We start from the raw sequence: 26,145 nt of genomic DNA on the forward strand, positions 1-26,145 counted from the left end.
ATAATTGTTGCAGGTAACTTCCAAATCAATCACAGAAACTGTTACTTTTGGTGAAAAGATCGAAATTATTGAAGGTAAGTAAATGTCATTACTTTTGAAGTGAATACTTCTTATCGCTCGGTATTATGTATTTGCACGGACCCGAAAGTCTATTTAGCGTCATTCGCAAAATCGATACGCTTGCGGTGTATTTTTTATAACAATTTGAAAACGACTGGTTCGATTCGGCTAATTTTGATATTTTAATATTTGTATAAAATAAAATAAATTAAATTAAATTAAATAAAAATAAAAATATGTAAATAGAATTATACAGAATTAAATAAAATTAAAGATAATAAATAAAATAAATAAAATAAATAAAATAAATAAAATAAATAAAATAAATAAAATAAATAAAATAAATAAAATAAATAAAATAAATAAAATAAATAAAATAAATAAAATTAAATAGAATCGAACCAAATCGAATTGACATTCAAAATTTCATTAACCTTCATGATTATAGTAATAACGGGCTATAAGAAGTTCAGGGCCGCCGCTACCATGTGTGCAAAGTGTGCATCGCACACAGGCGGCCAACAATATGGGCGGCCAAAAGCAGGCCACTGATGATACTACTTTTTTTAAAACGCAAATAAGTTCAAATAATTAAATAGTAATGTTTCAGATAATTCTAATTCTAAAGTCTAGTATTCCAAACAATAATTATTAGTATTACCTGATAATACTAAAATGCGCTTCATTTAACATTTATAGTGCTTTTTTCGCGAATCTAAATATTTTTCTATTAGAGTAGATTGTAGCACAGATATAACGCACGTAGAACAAATAAATAACAATAAACTATTGTAGTAAGATGTGTTTCAACTTCAACGCCAGTTCGGATATTTTTTCTCCTGAAACTGACGTAACTGGACAAGGTCTCTTTGAATTTATAGAGAATAAACTTGAAGAATTAAATATAAATATTATGGATAATATGCGTGGACAGGGTTACGATAATGGAGCCAATATGCGTGGTAGACACATTGGATTGCAGAAAATCCTCGAAAGAAATATCCTCGATCATTTTTTATTCCCTTTTCTGCACATAGTTTAAATCTGGTGGTGAATGATGCAGTAAAATTAAGTTTTGAGTGGGTGGAATTTTTTAATACTGTAGGTACAGGAACTATATGTATTTTTTTCTTCTTCGAATATTTTAAGTGAAATTTTATTAAAGCACCTTCCAAAGTGGACCTTAAAAGCATTGTTGGACATGCGATGGGAGAGTTTTATCGATCTAATCGCACCACTAAAAACCCAGATAAGTAAAATATATGATGCTTTAGAAGAATTGCAAAATGATAACAAAAGGGATATGAAATTGGAAATTCAATGGATAAACATATTCAATTGTGAGAAAGTGTATAAAGCCCTTACAGACATAAACAGCTCGGAGACTGACATTAGTGCAACCGATTTATATGAAGAAATTAAAGCTATTCAACCATATTATGTTACCGCAGAAAAACGTCCTGGTGATATTCTTGAATACATTTACATTTACGAAATAATATTATATCAACATTTCCAAACTTAACTATAATCGTACGTATATTCCGTACTCTACCCTTTACTGTAGCTAAGGGTGAGCAGTCGTTTCAAAACTTAAAATTATTAAAAATTATTTGCGATTTTCAATGAAGCAAGATAGACTTTCTGCTTTAGCAATGTTATTTATCGAACATGAAATGTGTGCGACATTGGATATTAAAAACAAAGACATTGTCAAAAAATTTTCCCGAAACGGAAGCCAGAAAAGTTTGTTTTTAGTTTCTTTATGTGTTTATGTTATATTATTCACGGTTTATTTTAAATAAATGGAAGTTTAAATTGGGATATACGATATACATATACCTAATGGGCGTTGGATCATGGATATTACTCAAATTGTTTAAGTATTTATCTATTTACAACTTATTATTGTTATGCATCTTCTGCACATTTCTTTAAATACTAGTATGTACATATTTCTAAAATGTTGGAAGGGGGGCGGCAAATATTAAGTTGCACACGGGCGGCCAACATCTCAGCGGCGGCCCTGAGAAGTATTCACTTCTGGCAGCTCTTTCCAAGTGCCACGCTATTTTTTTTAATACGATAACAGTTCTATTATCACACATTTATTATTTTCTCTAGATTCCGGAAAGATAATACGAAAGGAAGTTAGAAAGAAAGGGGACATCGAAGGTAAGATAACTTGATCACTTGTATGTTATGCTATTTGTTAAATTGTTAAAGCTATCATAAGTTTTGCACTACTGGAGAGTAAGTACACGTAGTGCAAAAGAAGTAGCTTATGTGAGAGAAAAAAAAATGAATGACCTTTTTTATTTTGAAAATGAATATGATTATATTTTAAAGATGCACGCGCTAACAGCACTATAGACTATTAATATATCTTCAATAGATCAATATAATGCAAGCCTAGTTGTCAAAACTGTAGTTTAATAATTAGAATGGACTGTAAAAGTTTAACCACACGTCACACGCAGCTTAACACCAGGAAACGAAGAATAAAAAGGACTTAAAAAATATAAAAACTACTGGTCCCTCGTTTTCAACTGAAATATGAGGGGGAAGTTAATAGAAAACGCGTGCCATCTCGTGAGTATCGAAATCTTTACAGCGTCATGGTTTTTATTAACCTTTAAAAAGCCTTTTTTCATTCATTTCAATATTTTATGTTTTCAAACAATCGAATTGTTTAAAAACTACTTGACCGATCGGGCCCATCCTTTGCACATTACAGTAAATTTATAAAAACTGACATTGTGAAATGTGTTTTAAATATTTTAATTGTTTTTTTAATAATTATCAACGATTTAAAAATGCTTAATTTCAGGTTTAAATTGCCATACATTTTTTTATTTATAAAGATTTTTTAATTTAGAAAATCTAATTTTAAAGAGCAAGTATTTTTAAGAAAGTCGTCTATTGTACGTTTTCTTCTACAATGCGTTTTTTCGCTATTTTTGCTTAAATGTTATTAATAAACTATGACAGTAAAAATTTTGATATCCACGAGATGGTAGGCCTTTCCTATTAATTTTCCAAAATATTTCACTTGAAAAATAGCAGCCAGTAATTTTTCGGTTTTTAATTACCTACTTCGTTTCCTGGGATACTTAGGTATACATACATATTTCTTATCAAAAACAATACAAAAAATGGTAGATACAGTACACGGTACTCTAGACGAGCGCAAAGTTTCATACTACGTTTTCTGTATTTTTAAAATTGAATACAGTTATTTTACTTATTACTTTTTTTATTTTTTGTATGTACATTTTTTATGGATTTTATTAAAATTCAAAAAGTTTACATTTTGTATAACGGACTCCCCTTGTCGCGTAAATGTGTTTAAATGTGTATACCTAGTAGCAGCACTGAAGATGGAATATTTATTCCGAAAACGATCTGTGATTTTAGCCCAAAATGGTTCTTTAAAATAAATATTGTAACAAAAATTATATTTGACAACCCTGTCGCCCACTGACGTAGGAACCTGTGAACGGCTGTCACACAGAGACATTCGATTCGATAATATTAATTAATTGTATTGTTCTGTTCTTTTTGTTCTTTTTATTTATCTAACCTGCGAGTTGCATTCCATTTACAATTGCAGTTGAAGTACGAAACACCAAAATAAACCCTTATACTCATGTACCCATTCCCACCTAACATCCCTTATAATCTGGAGCCCACGTTGGGCGCCAAATTGTAAGGGATGTAAGGAGTAGGTACTTGATAATAAGGGTTTGATTCGGTGTTTCGTACTTTTAACTTCAACTGTAAATATGCAACGTGCAGGTTGAGATAAAAATAAATAAGCACATCACTGTGTGAGCGGTATATTAATTACCGAAAACGACAGATCAATCAAATTAACTAATATCATAATAGTCCTTGGGCCCACATGTAAAATTATTATTGATGACCACACCGTCGAAACTTTTTGTATTTGTTATTTGAGGGAGTCAGACAACTTTGGAGCTTGGCGGATTATGGTAGTGGGGCGTTTGTTTGTCAAGCTGTCATGAAAAAAAATTTATAACCACATTGGTCATTTTATTTTAATCAATGGGTTTTATCATATAAACAGCGAAAACAATTTTGTCGGACAAAAATATTGGACCATATGACGCGTCGGACACGCTAAATATGTCAAATTTATGAAAATGATAAATTTATTACCACGTGGTTAATTTTTTCAGAATCTACCATAAAACCTTTTTATAATACTGTGGTTACCTTGTCGGACAATTTTCACGGAGCTTATGCGTAGTCGGATGCGCCGAAGATGTCACTTTCCTGGAATTTTTTTATTTATAACCATTTTTCCGACAAAAATAGGAGGATATTAGTAATTATATTCTAAATAAAAAAATCTAAGTGCTCGACAAACATATTAGGGCAAATCGACAGTCGGACAAAAAATTTAATTTTTATTAGTAAACTATACTTTTAAACTATGCTGGGTTCGTGCATCCCTTGTCTTCACAACCATTTTTCCGACAAAAGTAGTAGGTTACAAGTAATTATATTCTTAAACAAACAATGTAATTGTCTGGCAAAAATGTTGGGTCAAACGAACAGAAAATTAAATTTTTTAAGGTTATCGACGTCCTTAAGAGAAGGCATTGACAAAAAAAATTTAAAACAGTATTTCTCGGTTACTTTTGAATCGATTTAGCTAAAAATAATTGGTACACACACTAATTATTACAACATTTAAAAGGGCGTGACGTACCCAAAATTTTCCGACAAGAAGAAAAATTTTGGAAAAATTTTGATCTGAAAATTTGTGTACATACTCCTTGAACAATGACAAACATCGTTCTGTAGTTTTTTTTCTCGAATTTTCAAAAAAAAAAAATTCCGACAAGAGGGAAAATATCGGAACATTTTTTGAAAATTTTGGACCCCTTATTTTTGTCCGGCAAGTGATCCAATATGCATTACACATGTAAAAAAACAGTACAAAATAAAAATGACATCTGTGGTAATAAATAAAAAAAATCCAGGAAATTGACATCTTCGGCGCATCCGACTGCGCATATGCCCCGTAAAAATTGTCCGACAAGGTTACCACATTCTTGTAAAAAGGTTTTATGGTAGATTCTGTTAAAATTAGCCATGTGGTAATAAATTTACTATTTTCATAAATTTGACATATTTAGCGTGTCCGACGCGTCATATGGCCCAATATTTTTGTCCGACAAAATTGTTTTCGCTTTTATATGATAAAACCATTGATTAAAATAAAATGACCAATGTGGTTATAAATTTTTTTCTTGCATAAAACTGACAACTTCGTGACAGCTTGACAGACAAATGCCCCACTACCATAATGCACCAAGCTCCAAATTTGTCCGACTCCACCTAAATAACAAGTACAAAAAGTTTCGATGGTGTGGTCATAAATAATAAGTTTGTTCTAGCATCAGTTTCAAACGGTTTGAAACCATCAGCGAATAGTCGACCAGCGCGAGTAGAGGGGATAGCACTGATGACTGTATTATGTTCTCTCACTGACCAGCTGTTTGCTGACGGTTTCTGACTAGATTGACTGTTTGCTAGAACAAACCTAATAATTTTATATGTTGGCCCAAGGGCTATAACTACTATTATACATAGCAGTCTAATGATGGCTGAATCACGAATGTTTCTCTCTGTGTGACAGCCGTTGTCCGTTGACCGGATCCTACGTCATTGGGCGACAAGGTTACCAAATATAATTTTTGTTACAGTAACCTTTTTTAAAGTATTTTTTAATAAAAAAAAGAATGTGTGTGTGTACTTTGTACGCACGTAAGAAGTTATACTTCTATTATATGATTATAATAGAAGTATAACTTCATATATAAACTTATATATGATTATAATAAAATATAAATAAAAAGTATATTAATTTCGTTTATAATCAATTTTATTTAAATATTAAACTAATTTATACTTACTACTTCTCAAACATTTTTATTAAAACAGTGCCAAAAATTAAAATAATAAAAGAATAAAACACACACAAACACATTAAAAATGCCACAAATGACTTTTGAACATTAATTGTCGGAAAATTTTTTAACTAAATACGTATTTTCTGAAAATAAAATGATATAATAAGTATACTTACAATCATAAAATGTATATAAAAAAAGAATGTGTGTGTACTTTGTACGCACGTAAGAAGTTATACTTCTATTACAGTAGAACCCCGATTATCCGGGTGCGGATTATCCGTGCTGCGGATTATCCGTGCTATGGTTTTCTATTACTCAAGTTGCTTTTTTGAGTTTTTATCAAAATAGCGCCATCGTAAATCACTTGACGGAAACTCTATATGACGAAAGAGAGACTCATAATGAAAGATTTATTTTTTTCTCTTACTTTTTATGGTTGGTACATATGTATGTGTATACGTACATATGTATTATACATAAGAAATACATGTTCGGATAATCCGTGCTTTTCAATTATCCGTGCCACCCTTCGGTCCCGAGCACGGATAATCGGGGTTCTACTGTATATGATTTCTTAAAAATAAATATACTTTAAACAGTTTGTTTTAATTTTTTTTAAATACCAAACTAATTTTGTGCTTACCGCTTTCAAAAAAATAAAAAAAAGTATAGGATTGCTCCGGATTCGAACTTAAGACCTCTCGATCTCTGGCCGAATGCTATACCAAATACGCTACGAGGACTGTGTCTGTATCTGTTCGGACGTACCTAAATGACAATTCACGGTAACAAACAGACAAGGTGAAGTATAATAAATATACAATAGAATGTTTTAATAATACTCATCTTACTCCTGAGGAAGACAAATCCAAAGACACAAAAATTATAATAAATATATTTACTAAAAACACTAATATATTCTTTTCACACCTTTTCTTGCACTGATATATTTATACATAACTTGAAAGATTTAGCAACTAAAGCCATACTGTCTGTGTGCGCATGCGCGCAGTATTACGAAATTTTACTCTCAATCGCGCCTAAAGAAGTATAACTTCAAAAAATAAAAAAATAAAAGTTTCTATTGGGATTCTAACCAACTTACCACCGCGGCTGGTATTGGCGTTGTATTGGGGTTCACTCGCATTAAACGCTTCGCCACGGAGACAGTGTGTCATTATGTGCGAAGATCGACTAACTAAACGGATTAAACTTTTGACATTTTTGAATTATGTAAATCAAATTATTTTGATTTTGAATTGAAATGATTTAGAATTGAAAAAATACAACAAAACATAGAGTAAGAAAACAATATATTAGGTGAATATTGATAGAAATTTTGATGGTAATCAAATTATGTAAATAAAAGTATTACATACTATGTATTTTGGTAGAAATACCTATGATACATTTACAATTATTACGTACCTGTTGCTTTAAAAACTATTTAAAACTCACTACAATTATAAACTCTTTTGTTTCTGTCCTCACAACAATAAAACTAATGTATTATACATTTGTTTACCTTCATATTGAACAATTATTTATTATTGACAGATCATTTCAACACCCAATCAGAGCCCGTATAACGACTAATAAATTTCGCAATCACTTGCATCGTGCAAAGTGGTTATGTTCAAATATATCATAACAAAATTTGATCAACTATTTTTAAAACACTTACCAGTGTAAGATTCTTTAGCTTTGAATAAGCGAGATGGTAGATCGTCCCGGTTGATTGTTGTTATCCACAGTTTGCCTCAGCTGCCATATTGGATGATTTTTGTCATGTCATTTGAACATCCAATCAGAACAAAGTTGTAATGCGACTGCGCCGGGATCAAAGGTTTTAATCCTATTAAAATTCACCCTCATATCGCGCGTAAAGAAGTATAACTTCAAAAACTTTTGAAGTAAATTTTATTATCGTGTTGTGTCAAACTTTAGCAGTCCATTTGTAGTACTCTTTCTTTACTTAGTTTTTTGCGCAAATATTAGTGAATTTAGGTGCTTCCGCTAGACGCTGTAAGAAGAAGTTAAAAAAAGTGGCGCATGGCTTAACTAGTGTTAACTGCTCAGCTAAGGTGAGTTTTCTAATAGTTAATAAAATACTAGTATTAGGATCCTCTCACTCACAACAAAATTACTCTTAGTCATTAACGCTATCATATAAACTTTTCGCCATAAACATAAACTTAGGCTTTAGCTTAACGCTTAGCCTATTCGCACAGTTATCATTATTAGTCTAGGCGCCAAATAGAGGTCAGCGTGGCCTTTTCAATTCTGATAGGCAAAACCAAGTATTTCTTATGTGTAAATTTAATGAAAAAATTTTCTTAGTGAAATGTATATTCGTTTAAAAAGCCTTAAAAGGGCCACAAATATCACAAAACGTTTTCGATCTCTAAAAAGAGCATCATCAATGTTACCTAAAATAAGTATTACCGTATTAGTGAAGACAAAAGTTAAAGTTTAAATGTTTATCAGGATAAAAACAATGTTTGGTTATACTTACAGGCTTAACATGCTGAGTCACCCAAAAATACAAAGGTTAAAACCTTTTAAATGTAGACTAAATGTCTTACATAGTTAAATCAATTATGAAATAAAAAGGATGGATATAATCTCTAAGGATGACTCCCACGAGGCAGTGGGTTGCTAGGTGAAAATTAAGTCTTCACATTGATAGCGGTGAATGGCAACTAAAGTGAAAGTTTAAGAGCAGTTCCGTCTGATGCTAGAACGAAACTGTCAATGCAACGTGAAGTTTTGTGAAATGATTTAAAATTACACTAGCCACTAATTTAAAAGTTGTTTATGGTAAAAAAACAATAATAACAACAAACATCAATGTGTCGGGATTATAAACATTCAAAAATTAGTAACAATAAATTATGTAGGATGTAAAATTAACGAAGTTGAAAATTTTTATAATTATCAGTAATGTAAACATTAGTATGGATAGGCAAAGAACAATGCATGCTTCAAAATTTAGCAAATGAAGGATATTTTAATGTTATAGTTATAGAAAAATAATAACATTATGTCCACCTATACTAAAATGCATCAGGAACAGGCAAAATAAATGTGAATTTTTGTAAACTATTAAGTTTTGGTAGAAGCGAAGTATAGGTTGTAGTTGAATTTTTCTTATAAGATAATTATTTGTGACCCAACACAAATGACGACTGATAAAACTGGTTAAAATGAAGAAAGTGTGTAGTCAAGTGTCATTGATTACACACTTTCTTTATTTTAACCAGTTTCATCAGTCATCATTTGTGTTGGATCACAAATAATTATCTTAAAAGAAAATTTCAACTACAACCTATACTTCGTTCCTATCAAAACTTAAAAATTTAGAAAAAAATCACGTTTATTTTGCCTGTCCCTTATGCATTTTAGAACAGATGGTCATATTATTATTTTTCTATAACTAACAATAAAATCTTCATCTGATAAATTTCGAAGCACGTATTGTTGTTTGTCTATCTATACTCATGTGTACCTTATAGTCCAAGTAATGAAGTTTAAAATAGAACAAAACCTCGCAATTTTTACAGAATGGATCGATTTGTTTGAAAATTTGAGAATAAGTAGTGGATAGTCCAGGGATCAAAATCTATATCATGCCGAAAGGCGCTTTTACCATGGGGGTGGTTGCCACCCCATCTCGCAAGTGGAAATTTTTCATTATATTTTAGTCGCAAAAGTTGGTAAAAACGTTCATGCTAAGCAAAACACGTTCCATACTTTTTTTGATACAATTGATAGTTTTCGATTTATTTGCTATATCGAAAAAATCAAGTTTTCTGCTAATAACTCCAAAAGTTTTCGTTTTATCAAAACAACTTTACTTAACAAAAATATACGCTTTGAAAAAATAAACAAATCCGTTTTTTTTTAAATTCTCTTCAAGACCAATAGTAATCGAGCTATACTTTATTATATGTTGGCTCTTCTTCGTTAAATGCTAAATATTGTAGTTTCAAAGTCAAAATACGGGAAAACTATGCATTTTTCGAAGACAACTTGTTCAAACTAATTTAAAGTACTTAAAAATATCTATCTGCAGAAATAAAAAAAGTCTCTAGCTCAAAAATTAAGTGACTTACAATGAAAATAATGTCAGTCCCTATTTTTTTCAGCGAAAAAGTGATCGCAAGCAACCCCCTAATCACCACCCTAATTAAAATTAGTCATTGACCTTATTTGGTCTTTTTTATTTAAGTATTATTAATGGGTTGTAGAAGTTTGACTGGCTTAGAATGATGAGTTTTTAGAAAACTGGAGTTAAAAGCGAATAACGAATTTTTGTAGTTTGGAAAAAAAGGCCTTTTCTTCAGAATAGTAAGAATATCATCAGAGATGCGAAAAAATGTTTAAATATGAAAATTTAGCATATTTAATTCTCAAGAACCTGGTTTGCAAAAATTTTTTCTACGACAGAACTTGAGTGAGCTATTGACAATTAAAATTTGTAATAACATGCTAAAACCAGCTTTAACAACCTTTTCAAAGTCACCTCTTTTTGCGACTGAGGATTTTAAAAATATTTAATATTAATAGGCTTATAGATAAAAAATAAAAAAAGTTACGGTTAAAAAATCAATATATTTTTTTGAAAAAAAAAGGAGAAATGAAATTGGAAGCATAATAATGTAAGTTAGCGGTGTTTTTAGTCATTGACCTTATTCATTCTTATTTATTTGTGTATTATTAATAGCTTTGACTGGCTTAGAATGATGAGTTTTTAAAAAACTGGAGTTAAAAGCGAATAACGAATTTTTGTAGTTTGGTACAAAATGCCATTTTCTTCAGAATAGTAAGATTAGTATCAGAGATACGAAAAAATGTTTCAATATAAAATTGTAGGTTATTTAATTCCCAACAACTTGGTTTGAAAAATTTTTTTCTACGAAAAAAATTGAGTGAATCATAAATGAGTATATGGAAAAACATTGATTTTTTCTAGAAAAAACTAACGCTTTCGATAGCGAATAAATCAAAAACTATTAATTTTATCAAAAAAATGTATAGAACATTTTTTGCTTAGAATGAATGTTTTTATCAACTTTTGCAGTCAAAATATAATACAAAATTTCCACCCCCGAGATGGGGTGGCAACCACCCCCATGGTAAAAGCGCCTTTCGGAATCATAGAGATTTTGATCCTTGGACTATCCACTACTTATTCTCAAATTTTCAAGCAAATCGATCCATTCTGTAAAAATTGCGAGGTGAAAAGCTTTGGTTCCTGGCCTATTACTATAATTATAAAAATGTTCAACTTCGTTAATTTTACATCTTACATAAGTTATTGTTACTAATTTTTGAATGTTTATAATCCCGACACACTGATGTTTGTTGTTATTATTGTTTTTTTTACCATAAACAACATTTAAATAATATAGTGGCTAGTGTAACTAAATCATTTCACAAAACTTCACGTTGTACTGACAATTTGGTTCTAGCATAAGACGGAAATGCTCTTAAACTTTTACTTTAGTTGCCATTCACCACTCCCAATGTGAAGACTTAATTTTCACCTAGCAACTCACATGCCTCGTGAGAGTCACATAGTGCCTCAGGGCCTTATCCTTAGGGGTTATATCCATCCTTTGGATTTCATAATTGATTTAACTATGTAAGACATTTAGTCAACATTTAAAAGGTTTTAACCTTTGTATTTTTGGATGACTCAGCATGTTTTTCACCCTTGTCAACATTTTAACTTTAACTTTTGTCTTCACTAATACCTACGGTTATACTTATTTTAGGTAACACTGATGATGCTCTCTTTAGAGAGCTAAAACGTTCTGTGACATTTTTGGCCCTTTTAAGAGTTTTTAAATAAATATGCCTTTTACTAAAAAAATTTTTTTTATTAAATTTACTTGTAATTAATGGTGTACAGCCAGCTACAAGAAATTCTTCCCAGTGGATATTTCTTATGTATTTTTGGCCGCTGATTACGAATTTCGAGAGTGGATTTCGATCCGAGCAGTCAAACAATTATTGGTAACAATTTTTGACCACTCTGATCGAAATCCACCCTCGAAATTCGTAATCAGCAGCCAAAAATACACAAAAAAAAAACTTCGGTAAACCCATCCGAATTAAAAAGGCCACGGTGGAGCCTAGCTGTAGCCTAGTCTATATTCTATCTATAAGTGTCACAAAACACATACTATCATACTACACTTTCACAGAAACCCTTGAAGTCGAGGAGGACATTGAGAGAGTAATAAAAGGAGGACGCCCCGAGAAGCAGCACTCCGTAGAAATTACGGAGATCACAGAAGAAGAGGAGAAACCAAGCATCGAGGAAGTCAAGACTGAAGAAAATGTTGAGGAAAATCGAGATATTAAGAAAAAAGTTATTAAAAAGAGACTTAAAAAGAAAGATAGCGAAGATGAAAAAGTTGTGATCGAAGAAATTATTGAAAAAGAAATCGATGTTAAAGGAAAAGCGGCTAAAATAAAAGATCAGCAAAGAGAAGAGAAAGTAGAAATAGAAATAGAAGAAATCGTCGACGAAACCAAAGACATTAAAAAGAAGATTACTATGTATAAACCAAGAACTAGTGAATATGACATGGAAGAGGAAAAAATACAAACACTCGAAGAAGAAGAAACCCCAAGACAAAAAGAAATTCCAATAAGTTCTTCTAAAATTGTCCAAGAAGCTGTAACAGTAGGGGAAATAGCTCATTTGGATGACAAAATCAATGCATTGAAAGCAGACGTTGACATTGTGCCCCACTCAGCAATTATTAATAAAGAAATTATTAGTAATGAGAGTGAAAAGGGTTATGAAAAAATAGCAGATTTGTCTGCTACAGCTGTCCCTCTTATCGATAGCAACGAAGCTGTCCAAATATCAGAACAAAGTATTCACGATACTCCAGAACATATTGAAGGTAAATTTCAACCTGTTGGTTCAAGTGCACGGGAAACCCTACAACCACATGAAGGAATCCAAGTCGAGCAAGTGACTTTAGGAGATACTTCTGATAAATTTGATGAGCATTTTGTTCCCCAAAACAAAGCTGTCCTGTCCATTCTTCCCCAAGAAGCTCAGACAGTTACAGAAACGCAAGTATCTCAGAAGGAAAAACATTTTGAAACTCCTGGCGCAGAAACAGCCAAACCTTTGGAGATAAATACTTCTGTTATGTATTCTGAAGCTGTATCCACAAGTGAAGTGGCTCAAACTAATGAAAAAGTTGAGCATTTACAAGCTACTATGGATCTGTTACCACTGAATGCAATTCAAGAACAAACTGTACTAGCAGAAGAAAAAGAAAGATCTGGTAAAGATTTCCAGCCAAACGCATCAGTTGCTACTCAAGCAATAGACAGCGTAGAAGCGTTTGAAATTACAGAAACAACTATTCAAAACACAACTCAAGATTACACTACTGAACAAAAACCTTCCATGTCAACTGCTTCGTCTGAAATTATTTCTAAGGAAGGAATTTTGGTACAAGAACACCATTTAGGAGATGTACCAAGTGACTTACAAACAGCGGAAACTATGAAAGAGTCAGCCAACGTTGGAATAATACCTCAAGAGGCTAAATATGTATCTGATGTACAGGTGTCTCAAAAAGAAGTAGATCTTGATGAGTATTCTAAACCAAAAGGAGTTTATGCTGAAACTGCATTTTCGACTAAAGAAAGTATAACTGTAGAGGAAGTCCAACAAGGTATGGCAGAAGAAGGTTTATCTTTGCCTAAACCAACTGGCGTTAAACCAAAATATAACATTGACGTCAGAGAGCCTTTGACAATAGAAGAAGTTTTGGCTGAAGATAAACCCGGTAAACATCTTCCAGAAGCTTTCGTAGCAACTGAAATTGCTGCTCAAACGATCATTCCACAAAAATCACTATCTCAACATCAAACCGTGGCTCCTGAATTGGAAGGAGAGTATATACCTGGCAGATTACCCCCTGCTCAAACAGCTCTATTGAATGTTTCCAGTGAAGAAGGAGTAATTGTTTCACAAACTGAAATATCAGAGAAAGAAAAAGAATTAGACAAATTTAAACCAGAAGAAAGTGTACAAGCACTAGAGAATATCATTCTTTCAGAAGGAGTAACAGTAAGTGTGACAGATTCGCAACAACCACAAAGAGATCTTACTGTTGAAGAATTTAATTATCAAAAGAGTACTGTAGAGATTTCTCCGCTAGAGTCAATTGTATCGCAAACCACTTTCTATAATGAAAGTGAAAATAAATATGAAGGAGAACAACCTGCAGGTAAAACTGCCGATTCTTCATTCAGTTTAATAGAAACTACCAGCAAAACGGTTACAACTGTTCACGAATCTGAAGCTGAATTACCAACAGAATCTAAACCAACGAAAATACAGGCAGAACAATATATTTCTCCAAATCAACCTCTAAATATTGAAGAAGTAGAAACAAGCGAATTGCCTGATACATTTAAAGACTATCCTAAGTTCACCACAGATGTAGCTTTAGTTGATATTGAAACCAGCGAAGCTACTAAAATTACAGAAGCTAATATAATTGAATCTGAGGCTCTATATGAAACTTCTCCAAAAGAAAGTTTTACTGTGGAAGCTTCCTTAACATCACCACATCAACAAGTTGAAGTTACAGAATCTCAATCTTTAGAAAGTGAGAAAGAACTAAGTAAATTCGAATTACCAGATTCTCATCATGTCAAACAAGTCCCAACAAATCTTCTACCGACAGGAATAACAGAAGAAACAATAACAGATGATAGTATCGACATTCTGAAGGCTCTTAAAACTGATGAAGGCCGAGCAGAATGTATTCAAGCTTTACATAAAGAAGTTGTTATTTCTGAAGCAGTTGCTTCTGAAGATATAGAAGCCATAAAATCAGTTGATACTGATTCTAAGCAAGCCTTACAAACTCTTTTGCCAAATGAGGCTATAAATATAACTGAAGTAAGAGTGGAAGATAGTGAAAAACAATATTTGCCAGAAGAACTACCAGCTGGTGTTCAAGCTTCACTTGATATTTCTTTCCAACAAGTTGCTAGTCATCTGATAACGGAGACTCACGAATTACCAAGTGATTTAAAGATCGTTGAATCTCTGCCAGCTACAGCTAATACAGAACAAGAGAGTTTAAGTACTTTGCAAGTTACTGAGTACGAGACGGCAGAAAAAGAAAAGGAATATGTCGAAACTAAACCAGAAACTAAAAATATTACTGTTGACTTAACAGAATTGCTTACAGGAGCCAATGTATCACAGGTTCTACTAAATGAAAAAGAAGAATTATGTGATGAACAACCAAAGCCGTTACAAGTTTTAGCTTCTAAAGCGTTGGAGCTTCAAGAAGTAATTGTAACTTCAGAAATAGAAAGTGTCGTCCATGCTGACTTTATAGAAGACGAAGAAATTCCAACAGGTCGCGCTAAAAAATACACTAAACCCTTCACTGAGCTCATAGTTACAGAAACTAACATAACAGATGTGGAAAAAGTATTTGCCCCTGATATGTTACCTTACTCAAAGCAGGCCAATGTAGATATTTTGCCAGGACAAGCGATATCTGTCACTGAAACAATAGTGGACCAGAAAGAAAGCGATTTAAAAATTCCCGAAGTTGAATCATCTTCGGCTCTTGTTAATTTTGACGAACAGAAATTAGCAGTTAAAGAAGAATTGTTCACAGGAGTTGAACCAGGTCTTTTAAAACAAGAAACACCAGAGTCTGTTATTGCAGCTACTACTCAGGATTTAGCAGTTTCTTTGATACAAACGGAAATTACAATTGGAGAGAAAGAAAGTGACAAGCTTCACGATATCGTACCTGATAAGAAACATGCACATGTAGAAATTTCAGAAACGACAAGTGTGAATGTTACAGAGGTTACAGCAGAAGACAAGGAAAATGTCTTGGATGAAACACAATCGCCACAAGGTGTTGAAGGAAAGCCAAGTATTGTTCCATATGTAAGTGCTATGACGGAACAAATTTTATCTGGGGAAACTATGAGTCAACTTGACGATAAATCTTTCACTACAGAAAAGGCACAAGAAGACTTTTCAGCAGTCGACAGCTTAATTACTACAGAAGCTATTACCTTTGAAACGGAAAACCAGCTTACTGAAATTCAACCATCCACCAAACAAGCTCATTCTGAGTTTCAGCCAGCAGAAGGTCTGGCAGTTACTACCGTTATATCGGAACAGAAAGAAGAACCCTTGGTAAAAGAAGCGCTTGACTTAAAAGCGGCTGATTCTTCTTTAATTCCTCAAGATATCATTCAGGTTCAAGAAACTATAGCACACGATAACGTCAGTGAGTTTGTTAAGGAAATTACTGATGTTCATTCGGCCACCAAAGTACAATTAGAGCACCAAAGCTTAATTAGTACAGAAGCTGTTATTGGTGAAAGTGAAAATGTTTTAGCAGAAAAAGAAGAACCGTTAAAACACATAGCGGATGTTCAATTTGAAAATTTGACAATATCTCAAATTTCCGAGATAATTCCATCTGAAAAGGAAGATTCGTACGAATCTGTCAAACCTAGCGAAGGGAAGACAGCAACGTCAGCAATAGATGTTCAACCAGTGGCAGAAACTACAGTTACGGAGATTGAAGAATCGGTGAGCAGTGTTAAAACAGAGGAAAGTATTCCAATGAAAGCAGATATTGAGCAAACCACTGTTGAAGCTGTGGTACAAACAAAAACTTTGGTTCAAGAATCAGAGACATATTTCGATAAACCAGAGCTTGCTTCTAAAAGTGCGGAAGTGACTTTTATTACCGATCAAAGTGTCACTGTTACCCAGACTGTTACCAATGAAGCTGAATCTTCGTTGGAACCACTATCTCAACCAGATGCAATGTTGGCATCTACCGATTGGGAAACTCATAGTATTCCTTTGAAAACCGAACACAAGATAATGGATAGTATAAAAAATATTGATGTAGAAGAGCCTATAACAGTCAGTGCTACTACTGAACTGTCCACATTACCCACTGCAGTACAATCTGAAACTATAGTTTCTGAGTTGGAAAGTGATTCACCCGTTCTACAGAAACCTGATAGCCAAGAGGTCTCCATATCTATAAGAGAAGGTGAGTCTGTTACCGTAGAAACAGTGACAGTTCATGAAAATGAAACAGAATTGTCCAAACTAGATCTAAATGAGAAATTTGCAGCTGCGAATATTACTGACGCGAAGAGCATAGTATCTCAATCACAACCTCTTGCTCAAGAAGCATTAGATGATCTTGTTACAGAGTTATCGCAACATGGTAAAGCTGCCGAACTTTCAATTCCTCTGGATTACGTAACAGTACAAGAACAGATAACGGTTGATAACGAAGAGGAACTTGTATTACCTAAAAAAGCACTTGAAGCTTTGGCTTCAGTAGACTTCGAGACAAAAGAATCAATTTCTACAAGGGAAGAAATAGTAGGTCTAAAAGAAGATGTACTTAGCCAATTCAGTTTACCAGAATTGAAACAGGCACAACCATATATTGACGTTGTACATAAAGTCGTTGAGCAAAACTTAAGTGATGTTGTGGAAAGTACTGGTTTGCACAAAACTCCAGTATTAGAGGAATTAGTTGCCAAAGAAAAAGAAGAAGTTTTGAATTCTCTTGTGGTTAGCGAAAACCTTTCTCAAGAAAAAGAAACGGAATTTACAGGAGAATTTAAGCCATTTACAAGTGAAGCTACTATTGGTTTAGAAGAAAAATCACAAGGTTTGACTGTAACTGAAATTATTCCTCAAGATAGCGAGGACATTTTAGAGAATTTTGCTGCCAAATCAGGCCAAATAGCAAATCTTGAATATAATTTAATGACAGTTCCTGAACAATCAGAAACATATACGGAAGATACGTTTAAGAAGCTAGTAACTGTATCAGATGATTCGTCAATTGCAAATGTAGAAACTATACCGTATAAAGGTCTAGTTGAAACAGTTCATCAAGTACAAGAAAAAGAAGGAGAATATCAAAAAATTGAATTGTTAGGAAAACAAGCTGAAGCCAAAATAGATACAGAGTCAGCGGTATCAGCAACGCAAATTATAGCAGCTGAAACTGAACAGACTTTAGACAAATTTAAGGGACCTGAAACCGTTACAGCTATACCTTCAATTCTGGAGAAGAAAACTGCTGAAACTACAGAAGTACTAACACACCAAGTAACTGGTGAAGTTAAGTCCGATGTTATTGTAACGGCAACAGCTTTACCAGAATATAGTCCTTCAGAAGGACTTACCAGAATTGAACCTATAGTGGTTGAAAGCATCGATGACTTCACTGGTACACTAAAGCTAAATACTGTCAGTGCTCAAGAAAAACTCGACGTATTTTCAGAAGTATCAGTAAGTGAGACACATACAGAGGCTGTAGCTTCAGAATTCAAGGTTGGAACAGATATGCCTACCGGTAAGGCTGAACCTCTTTTAGATGCCGTTAAACATCTACAAGCATCAGAAGTGCAAACCTCTGAAAATATAACAGACTTACATGTACCAGAAGTAACAAAATCTATAGGACAAGTTAGACATGATGAGCATGAAAGTATTATTTTACAAGAAAATATCGTGCACGAAGCCGAAAAAGAATTCACTGATGCTCCTGTAGTTGATTATAAAACAGCTAGCAAAACACTTCCGGAAGTAGATAGTATAGCTGTATCTGAAGTAATGATTCGTGAAACAGAAGTACCTCTGCAACCTAAAGAACTCGACGAGAAAAAATCTGAAGTTAGTATAGTACCCATGAAACCTCTAACACAGACAGAAGTTGTAACTGGTGATACAGCAAATAAATTTGACTCTGGAAGTACCCTTGTAGATACTGCAGTACCTTCCCAAGATAATTTCGAAAGTATTACTATTTCTGAGAATGTTGTTCAAGAATCTGAGACAACTTTTGGTAGAGAGGAGGTAGATAATAAAACTGCCAATGTCGAATTAGTACCAGGAGAGCACGTTTCAGTAAGTGAAATAGTAGTGAATGAAAGTGAAGAAACGTTTACAGATAAGCCAGCTATAACATCGGCAGCTGAAAAATCTTTTGTTCCGCAGGAAGCTGCTCAAATTACTGAAGTAAGAACAGATATGGGAATAAACAAGTTAGATGTTCCTAGTGCGGAGGAAAAATATGCTTCCAAAGATCATATTCCACTAAATACCCTTAACATTACAGAAACCGTTATTACAGAAACGGAATCTCGTTTGGAAGTCAGTAAACCTGATTATGAGCAGTCTATAGATATAACTTTAGAGAAACCTGGCAAGACAGCTGAAGTTTTACAAGTTTTAACAAGTCAAAGTGAAGCACCTCTAACTCATGATAAATACAATGAAACACGTGCATCATCTTCTATAATTGAACAAACCGTAGCGGAAGGAAGAAGCATCAAAACACTAGAAAATATATCAGATCTGCCGGTAGAGGAAAAAGTAATATTCCAACAAGCTACTTCGCATCGAGATGTTGTACATGGTGTTACGGAAACAACTGTGTTAACACATGCAAATACTGATGACATTGCAACTAAATTACCAGAATCTAAAATTGCTAGTGAGACATTAAGTTTGCATGAAGGAATAACTATAACAGAAGTAACAACTCATGGACAAACAGGCCAAGAAATTGTAGAATCTTCTGCAACCGAAACAACCGCTACCAAAGATATCGAGCACAAAAGATCTATAATAACTGAAGAAGTTACTTCGTATCAGTCTCATGATACAATAGATTCAATGAAACCTATTTTCCATAAAGGTCACTTAAACTATACCGATTTTCCTCAACATGAACTTATTGTAACGGACCAAGTTTCTTCAGATGATATAGGCTACATTGAAAGTACACAGCCTACCTCAAAAACTGTGAAAATTGTAATGGATGAAGTATCTCCTAGCCTACAGATAAGCGAAGTAGTACTTCACGAACATGAGGGTAAGTTTGCACAACAGACCATTAATAGGTTCGTCATATCATACACAAAACACTTAAAACACTTTCTTTTAATACATGTTACTATATACACATAAAAATTACAGGAACACTGGAGGCATCCGATATACACAAAACACAAGCTAGACACACATTTGTAAGAGGAGAGGATAATGTTGTTGAACATCTGACACCAAACATTCAACAACATACAGACACTGAAGAGACACAAGAAATCATTACCAAATTTAGGTCAGCACCAGAGGGTTCAGAACATATTACGGTGGTAGAGCGTAAAACAGTAATAAGAAACAAAAAAATTAAACAAGAGAGTGGTGAGGGTGATGTCATAATTGAAGAAGTACTAGACGAAATTCATCCCACTAAACAAGAGGGCAAGAAACCAGAAACAACGGTGACTGTACAAGAACTAGACGCACCCGAAGAAATAACTCCTGAAAAACCGACATACGTGGTAGAGGAATTGCCTGAAGATATACAAGAAACCGAAGTAGTCACAATCGATGGCAAAAAGAAGAAGAAGGTTATTAAAAAACGAATTATCAAGAAGATCAGGGATGGAAAAGAAGAAAAAACTGAAATAGTAACTGTTGAAGAGGAAGGCAAGAAACCAGAAACAACGGTGACTGTACAAGAACTCGAGGCACCCGAGGAAATAACTCCTGAAAAACCGACATACGTAATCGAAGAATTGCCTGAAGATATACAAGAAACTGACGTAGTCACAATCGATGGCAAAAAGAAGAAGAAGGTAATTAGGAAACGAATTATCAAAAAGATTAAGGGTGGCAAAGAGGAAAAAACAGAAATTGTAACTGTTGAAGAGGAAGGCAAGGAACCAGAAACAACGGTGACTGTACAAGAACTCCAAGCACCCGAGGAAGTAACTCCTGAAAAACCTACATACGTAGTCGAAGAACTGCCTGAAGATATACAAGAGACTGAAGTAGTCACAATCGATGGTAAAAAGAAGAAGAAGGTTATTAGGAAACGCATCATCAAAAAGATTAAGGATGGCAAAGAGGAGAAAACAGAAATTGTAACTGTTGAAGAAGAAGGCAAGAAACCAGAAACAACAGTAACTGTACAAGAACTCGAAGCACTCGAGGAAGTATCTCCTGAAAAACCGACATACGTAGTGGAAGAACTGCCTGAAGATATACAAGAGACTGAAGTAGTCACAATCGATGGTAAAAAGAAGAAGAAGGTTATTAGGAAACGCATCATCAAAAAGATTAAGGATGGCAAAGAGGAGAAAACAGAAATTGTAACTGTTGAAGAAGAAGGCAAGAAACCAGAAACAACAGTAACTGTAAAAGAACTCGAAGCACTCGAGGAAGTATCTCCTGAAAAACCGACATACGTAGTCGAAGAACTGCCTGAAGATATACAAGAGACTGAAGTAGTCACAATCGATGGTAAAAAGAAGAAGAAGGTTATTAGGAAACGCATTATAAAAAAGATTAAGGATGGCAAAGAGGAGAAAACAGAAATTGTAACTGTTGAAGAGGAAGGCAAGAAACCAGAAACAACGGTGACTGTACAAGAACTCGAAGCACCCGAGGAAGTAACTCCTGAAAAACCGACATACGTAGTCGAAGAACTGCCTGAAGATGTACAAGAAACTGAAGTAGTCACAATCGATGGCAAAAAGAAGAAGAAGGTAATTAAGAAACGAATTATCAAAAAGATTAAGGATGGCAAAGAGGAGAAAACAGAAATTGTAACTGTTGAAGAAGAAGGCAAGAAACCAGAAACGACAGTAACTGTACAAGAACTCGAAGCACCCGACGAAGTATCTCCTGAAAAACCGACATACGTAGTCGAAGAACTACCTGAAGATATACAAGAAACTGAAGTAGTCACAATCGATGGCAAAAAGAAGAAGAAGGTAATTAAGAAACGAATTATTAAAAAGATTAAGGATGGCAAAGAGGAGAAAACAGAAATTGTAACTGTTGAAGAGGAAGGCAAGAAACCAGAAACAACGGTGACTGTACAAGAACTCGAGGCACTCGAAGAAATAACTCCTAAAAAACCGACATACGTAGTCGAAGAATTGCCTGAAGATATACAAGAGACTGAAGTAGTCACAATCGATGGCAAAAAGAAGAAGAAGGTTATTAAGAAACGAATTATTAAAAAGATTAAGGATGGCAAAGAGGAGAAAACAGAAATTGTAACTGTTGAAGAAGAAGGCAAGAAACCAGAAACAACAGTAACTGTACAAGAATTCGAAGCACCCGAGGAAGTATCTCCTGAAAAACCAACATACGTAGTCGAAGAACTGCCTGAAGATATACAAGAAACTGAAGTAGTCACAATCGATGGCAAAAAGAAGAAGAAGGTAATTAAGAAACGAATTATTAAAAAGATTAAGGATGGCAAAGAGGAGAAAACAGAAATTGTAACTGTTGAAGAGGAAGGCAAGAAACCAGAAACAACGGTGACTGTACAAGAACTCGAGGCACCCGAAGAAATAACTCCTAAAAAACCGACATACGTAGTCGAAGAATTGCCTGAAGATATACAAGAGACTGAAGTAGTCACAATCGATGGCAAAAAGAAGAAGAAGGTTATTAAGAAACGCATTATCAAAAAGACTAAGGATGGCAAAGAGGAGAAAACAGAAATTGTAACTGTTGAAGAAGAAGGCAAGAAACCAGAAACAACAGTGACTGTACAAGAACTCGAAGCACCCGAGGAAGTATCTCCTGAAAAACCGACATACGTAGTGGAAGAACTGCCTGAAGATATACAAGAGACTGAAGTAGTCACAATCGATGGTAAAAAGAAGAAGAAGGTTATTAGGAAACGCATCATCAAAAAGATTAAGGATGGCAAAGAGGAGAAAACCGAAATTGTAACTGTTGAAGAAGAAGGCAAGAAACCAGAAACAACAGTAACTGTACAAGAACTCGAAGCACCCGAGGAAGTATCTCCTGAGAAACCGACATACGTAGTCGAAGAATTGCCTGAAGATATACAAGAAACTGAAGTAGTTACAATCGATGGCAAAAAGAAGAAGAAAGTAATTAAGAAACGAATTATCAAAAAGATTAAGGATGGCAAAGAGGAAAAAACAGAAATTGTAACTGTTGAAGAGGAAGGCAAAAAACCAGAAACAACAGTAACTGTACAAGAACTCGAAGCACCCGAGGAAGTATCTCCTGAAAAACCGACATACGTAGTCGAAGAAATGCCTGAAGATATACAAGAAACTGAAGTAGTTACAATCGATGGCAAAAAGAAGAAGAAGGTAATTAAGAAACGAATTATCAAAAAGATTAAGGATGGCAAAGAGGAAAAAACAGAAATTGTAACTGTTGAAGAGGAAGGCAAAAAACCAGAAACAACAGTAACTGTACAAGAACTCGAAGCACCCGAGGAAGTATCTCCTGAAAAACCAACATACGCAGTCGAAGAATTGCCTGAAGATATACAAGAGACTGAAGTAGTTACAATCGATGGCAAAAAGAAGAAGAAGGTAATTAGGAAACGAATTATCAAAAAGATTAAGGATGGCAAAGAGGAAAAAACAGAAATTGTAACTGTTGAAGAGGAAGGCAAAAAACCAGAAACAACAGTAACTGTACAAGAACTCGAAGCACCCGAGGAAGTATCTCCTGAAAAACCAACATACGTAGTCGAAGAACTGCCTGAAGATATACAAGAAACTGAAGTAGTCACAATCGATGGCAAAAAGAAGAAGAAGGTAATTAAGAAACGAATTATCAAAAAGATTAAGGATGGCAAAGAGGAAAAAACAGAAATTGTAACTGTTGAAGAGGAAGGCAAAAAACCAGAAACAACAGTAACTGTACAAGAACTCGAAGCACCCGAGGAAGTATCTCCTGAAAAACCGACATACGTAGTCGAAGAATTGCCTGAAGATATACAAGAAACTGAAGTAGTCACAATCGATGGCAAAAAGAAGAAGAAGGTAATTAAGAAACGAATTATCAAAAAGATTAAGGATGGCAAAGAGGAAAAAACAGAAATTGTAACTGTTCAAGAGGAAGGCAAGAAACCAGAAACAACGGTGACTGTACAAGAACTCGAGGCACCCGAAGAAATAACTCCTGAAAAACCGACATACGTAGTCGAAGAATTGCCTGAAGATATACAAGAGACTGAAGTAGTCACAATCGATGGCAAAAAGAAGAAGAAGATAACTAAGAAACGAATTATTAAAAAGATCAAGGATGGCAAAGAGGAAAAAACAGAAATTGTAACTGTTGAAGAAGAAGGCAAGAAACCAGAAACAACAGTAACTGTACAAGAACTCGAAGCACCCGAGGAAGTATCTCCTGAAAAACCGACATATGTAGTCGAAGAATTGCCTGAAGATATACAAGAGACTGAAGTAGTCACAATCGATGGCAAAAAGAAGAAGAAGGTGATTAAGAAACGAATTATCAAAAAGATTAAGGATGGCAGAGAGGAAAAAACAGAAATTGTAACTGTTGAAGAGGAAGGCAAAAAACCAGAAACAACAGTAACTGTACAAGAACTCGAAGCACCCGAGGAAGTATCTCCTGAAAAACCGACATATGTAGTCGAAGAATTGCCTGAAGATATACAAGAGACTGAAGTAGTCACAATCGATGGCAAAAAGAAGAAGAAGGTGATTAAGAAACGAATTATCAAAAAGATTAAGGATGGCAGAGAGGAAAAAACAGAAATTGTAACTGTTGAAGAGGAAGGCAAAAAACCAGAAACAACAGTAACTGTACAAGAACTCGAAGCACCCGAGGAAGTGTCTCCTAAAAAACCGACATACGTAGTCGAGGAATTGCCTGAAGATATACAAGAAACTGAAGTAGTCACAATCGATGGCAAAAAGAAGAAGAAGGTAATTAAGAAACGAATTATCAAAAAGATTAAGGATGGCAAAGAGGAAAAAACAGAAATTGTAACTGTTGAAGAGGAAGGCAAGAAACCAGAAACAACGGTGACTGTACAAGAACTCGAAGCACCCGAGGAAGTATCTCCTGAAAGACAGACATACGTAGTCGAAGAATTGCCTGAAGATATACAAGAAACTGAAGTAGTCACAATTGATGGCAAAAAGAAGAAGAAGGTAATTAAGAAACGAATTATTAAAAAGATTAAGGATGGCAAAGAAGAGAAAACAGAAATTGTAACTGTTGAAGAAGAAGGCAAGAAGCCAGAAACAACTGTGACTGTACATGAACTAGAGGCACCCGAGGAAAAGACTCCTCAGAAACTAACATACGTAGTTGAAGAATTGCCTGAAGATATTCAGGAAACCGAAGTAGTCACAATTGACGGTAAGAAAAAGAAGAAGGTTATTAAAAAACGAATTATCAAAAAGATTAAGGATGGCAAAGAGGAAAAAACAGAAATTGTAACTGTTGAAGAGGAAGGCAAGAAACCAGAAACAACAGTAACTGTACAAGAACTCGAGGCACCCGAGGAAATAACTCCTGAAAAACCGACATACGTAGTCGAAGAATTGCCTGAAGATATACAAGAAACTGAAGTAGTCACAATCGATGGCAAAAAGAAGAAGAAGGTAATTAAGAAACGAATTATTAAAAAGATTAAGGATGGCAAGGAAGAGAAAACAGAAATTGTAACTGTTGAAGAAGAAGGCAAGAAGCCAGAAACAACTGTGACTGTACATGAACTAGAGGCACCCGAGGAAAAGACACCTCAGAAACCAACATACGTAGTTGAAGAATTGCCTGAAGATGTTCAGGAAACCGAAGTAGTCACAATTGACGGTAAGAAAAAGAAGAAGGTTATTAAAAAACGAATTATCAAAAAGATTAAGGATGGCAAAGAGGAAAAAACAGAAATTGTAACTGTTGAAGAAGAAGGCAAGAAACCAGAAACAACAGTAACTGTACAAGAACTCGAGGCAACCGAGGAAATAACTCCTGAAAAACCGACATACGTAGTCGAAGAATTGCCTGAAGATATACAAGAAACTGAAGAAGTCACAATCGACGGCAAAAAGAAGAAGAAGGTAATTAAGAAACGAATTATTAAAAAGATTAAGGATGGCAAAGAAGAGAAAACAGAAATTGTAACTGTTGAAGAAGAAGGCAAGAAGCCAGAAACAACTGTGACTGTACATGAACTAGAGGCACCCGAGGAAGAGACTCCTCAGAAACCAACATACGTAGTTGAAGAATTGC

The 26,145-nt window shown here is 34.2% G+C and overlaps 1 protein-coding gene and 1 long non-coding RNA gene across 51 annotated transcripts in view; one reads left to right on the forward strand and one right to left on the reverse strand.

Annotated features, from left to right (window-relative positions):
- LOC114337907 (titin) overlaps positions 1-26,145 on the forward strand; it is a 213,688-nt gene that overhangs the window by 141,126 nt on the left and 46,417 nt on the right. For 6 of the 50 annotated variants that reach the window (XM_050662769.1, XM_050662775.1, XM_050662785.1 and 3 more), the window contains exons 23-29: positions 14-74; positions 2,185-2,235; positions 12,221-19,960; positions 20,065-22,553; positions 22,782-23,465; positions 23,691-25,140; positions 25,369-25,973. In XM_050662769.1, coding sequence (XP_050518726.1) covers positions 14-74; positions 2,185-2,235; positions 12,221-19,960; positions 20,065-22,553; positions 22,782-23,465; positions 23,691-25,140; positions 25,369-25,973 — 13,080 coding nt within the window. Of the gene's footprint in view, positions 1-13; positions 75-2,184; positions 2,236-12,220; positions 19,961-20,064; positions 22,554-22,781; positions 26,118-26,145 lie in introns of those variants that run through there. The other 44 variants (XM_050662773.1, XM_050662771.1, XM_050662781.1 and 41 more) reach the window with 27 other exon arrangements.
- LOC126892918 (uncharacterized) overlaps positions 1-26,145 on the reverse strand; it is a 77,040-nt gene that overhangs the window by 35,756 nt on the left and 15,139 nt on the right. The window lies entirely within an intron of this gene.

Source organism: Diabrotica virgifera, chromosome 9, assembly GCF_917563875.1.
Source record: "Diabrotica virgifera virgifera chromosome 9, PGI_DIABVI_V3a".
In the NCBI taxonomy this organism is placed as follows: Eukaryota; Metazoa; Arthropoda; class Insecta; order Coleoptera; family Chrysomelidae; genus Diabrotica; species Diabrotica virgifera.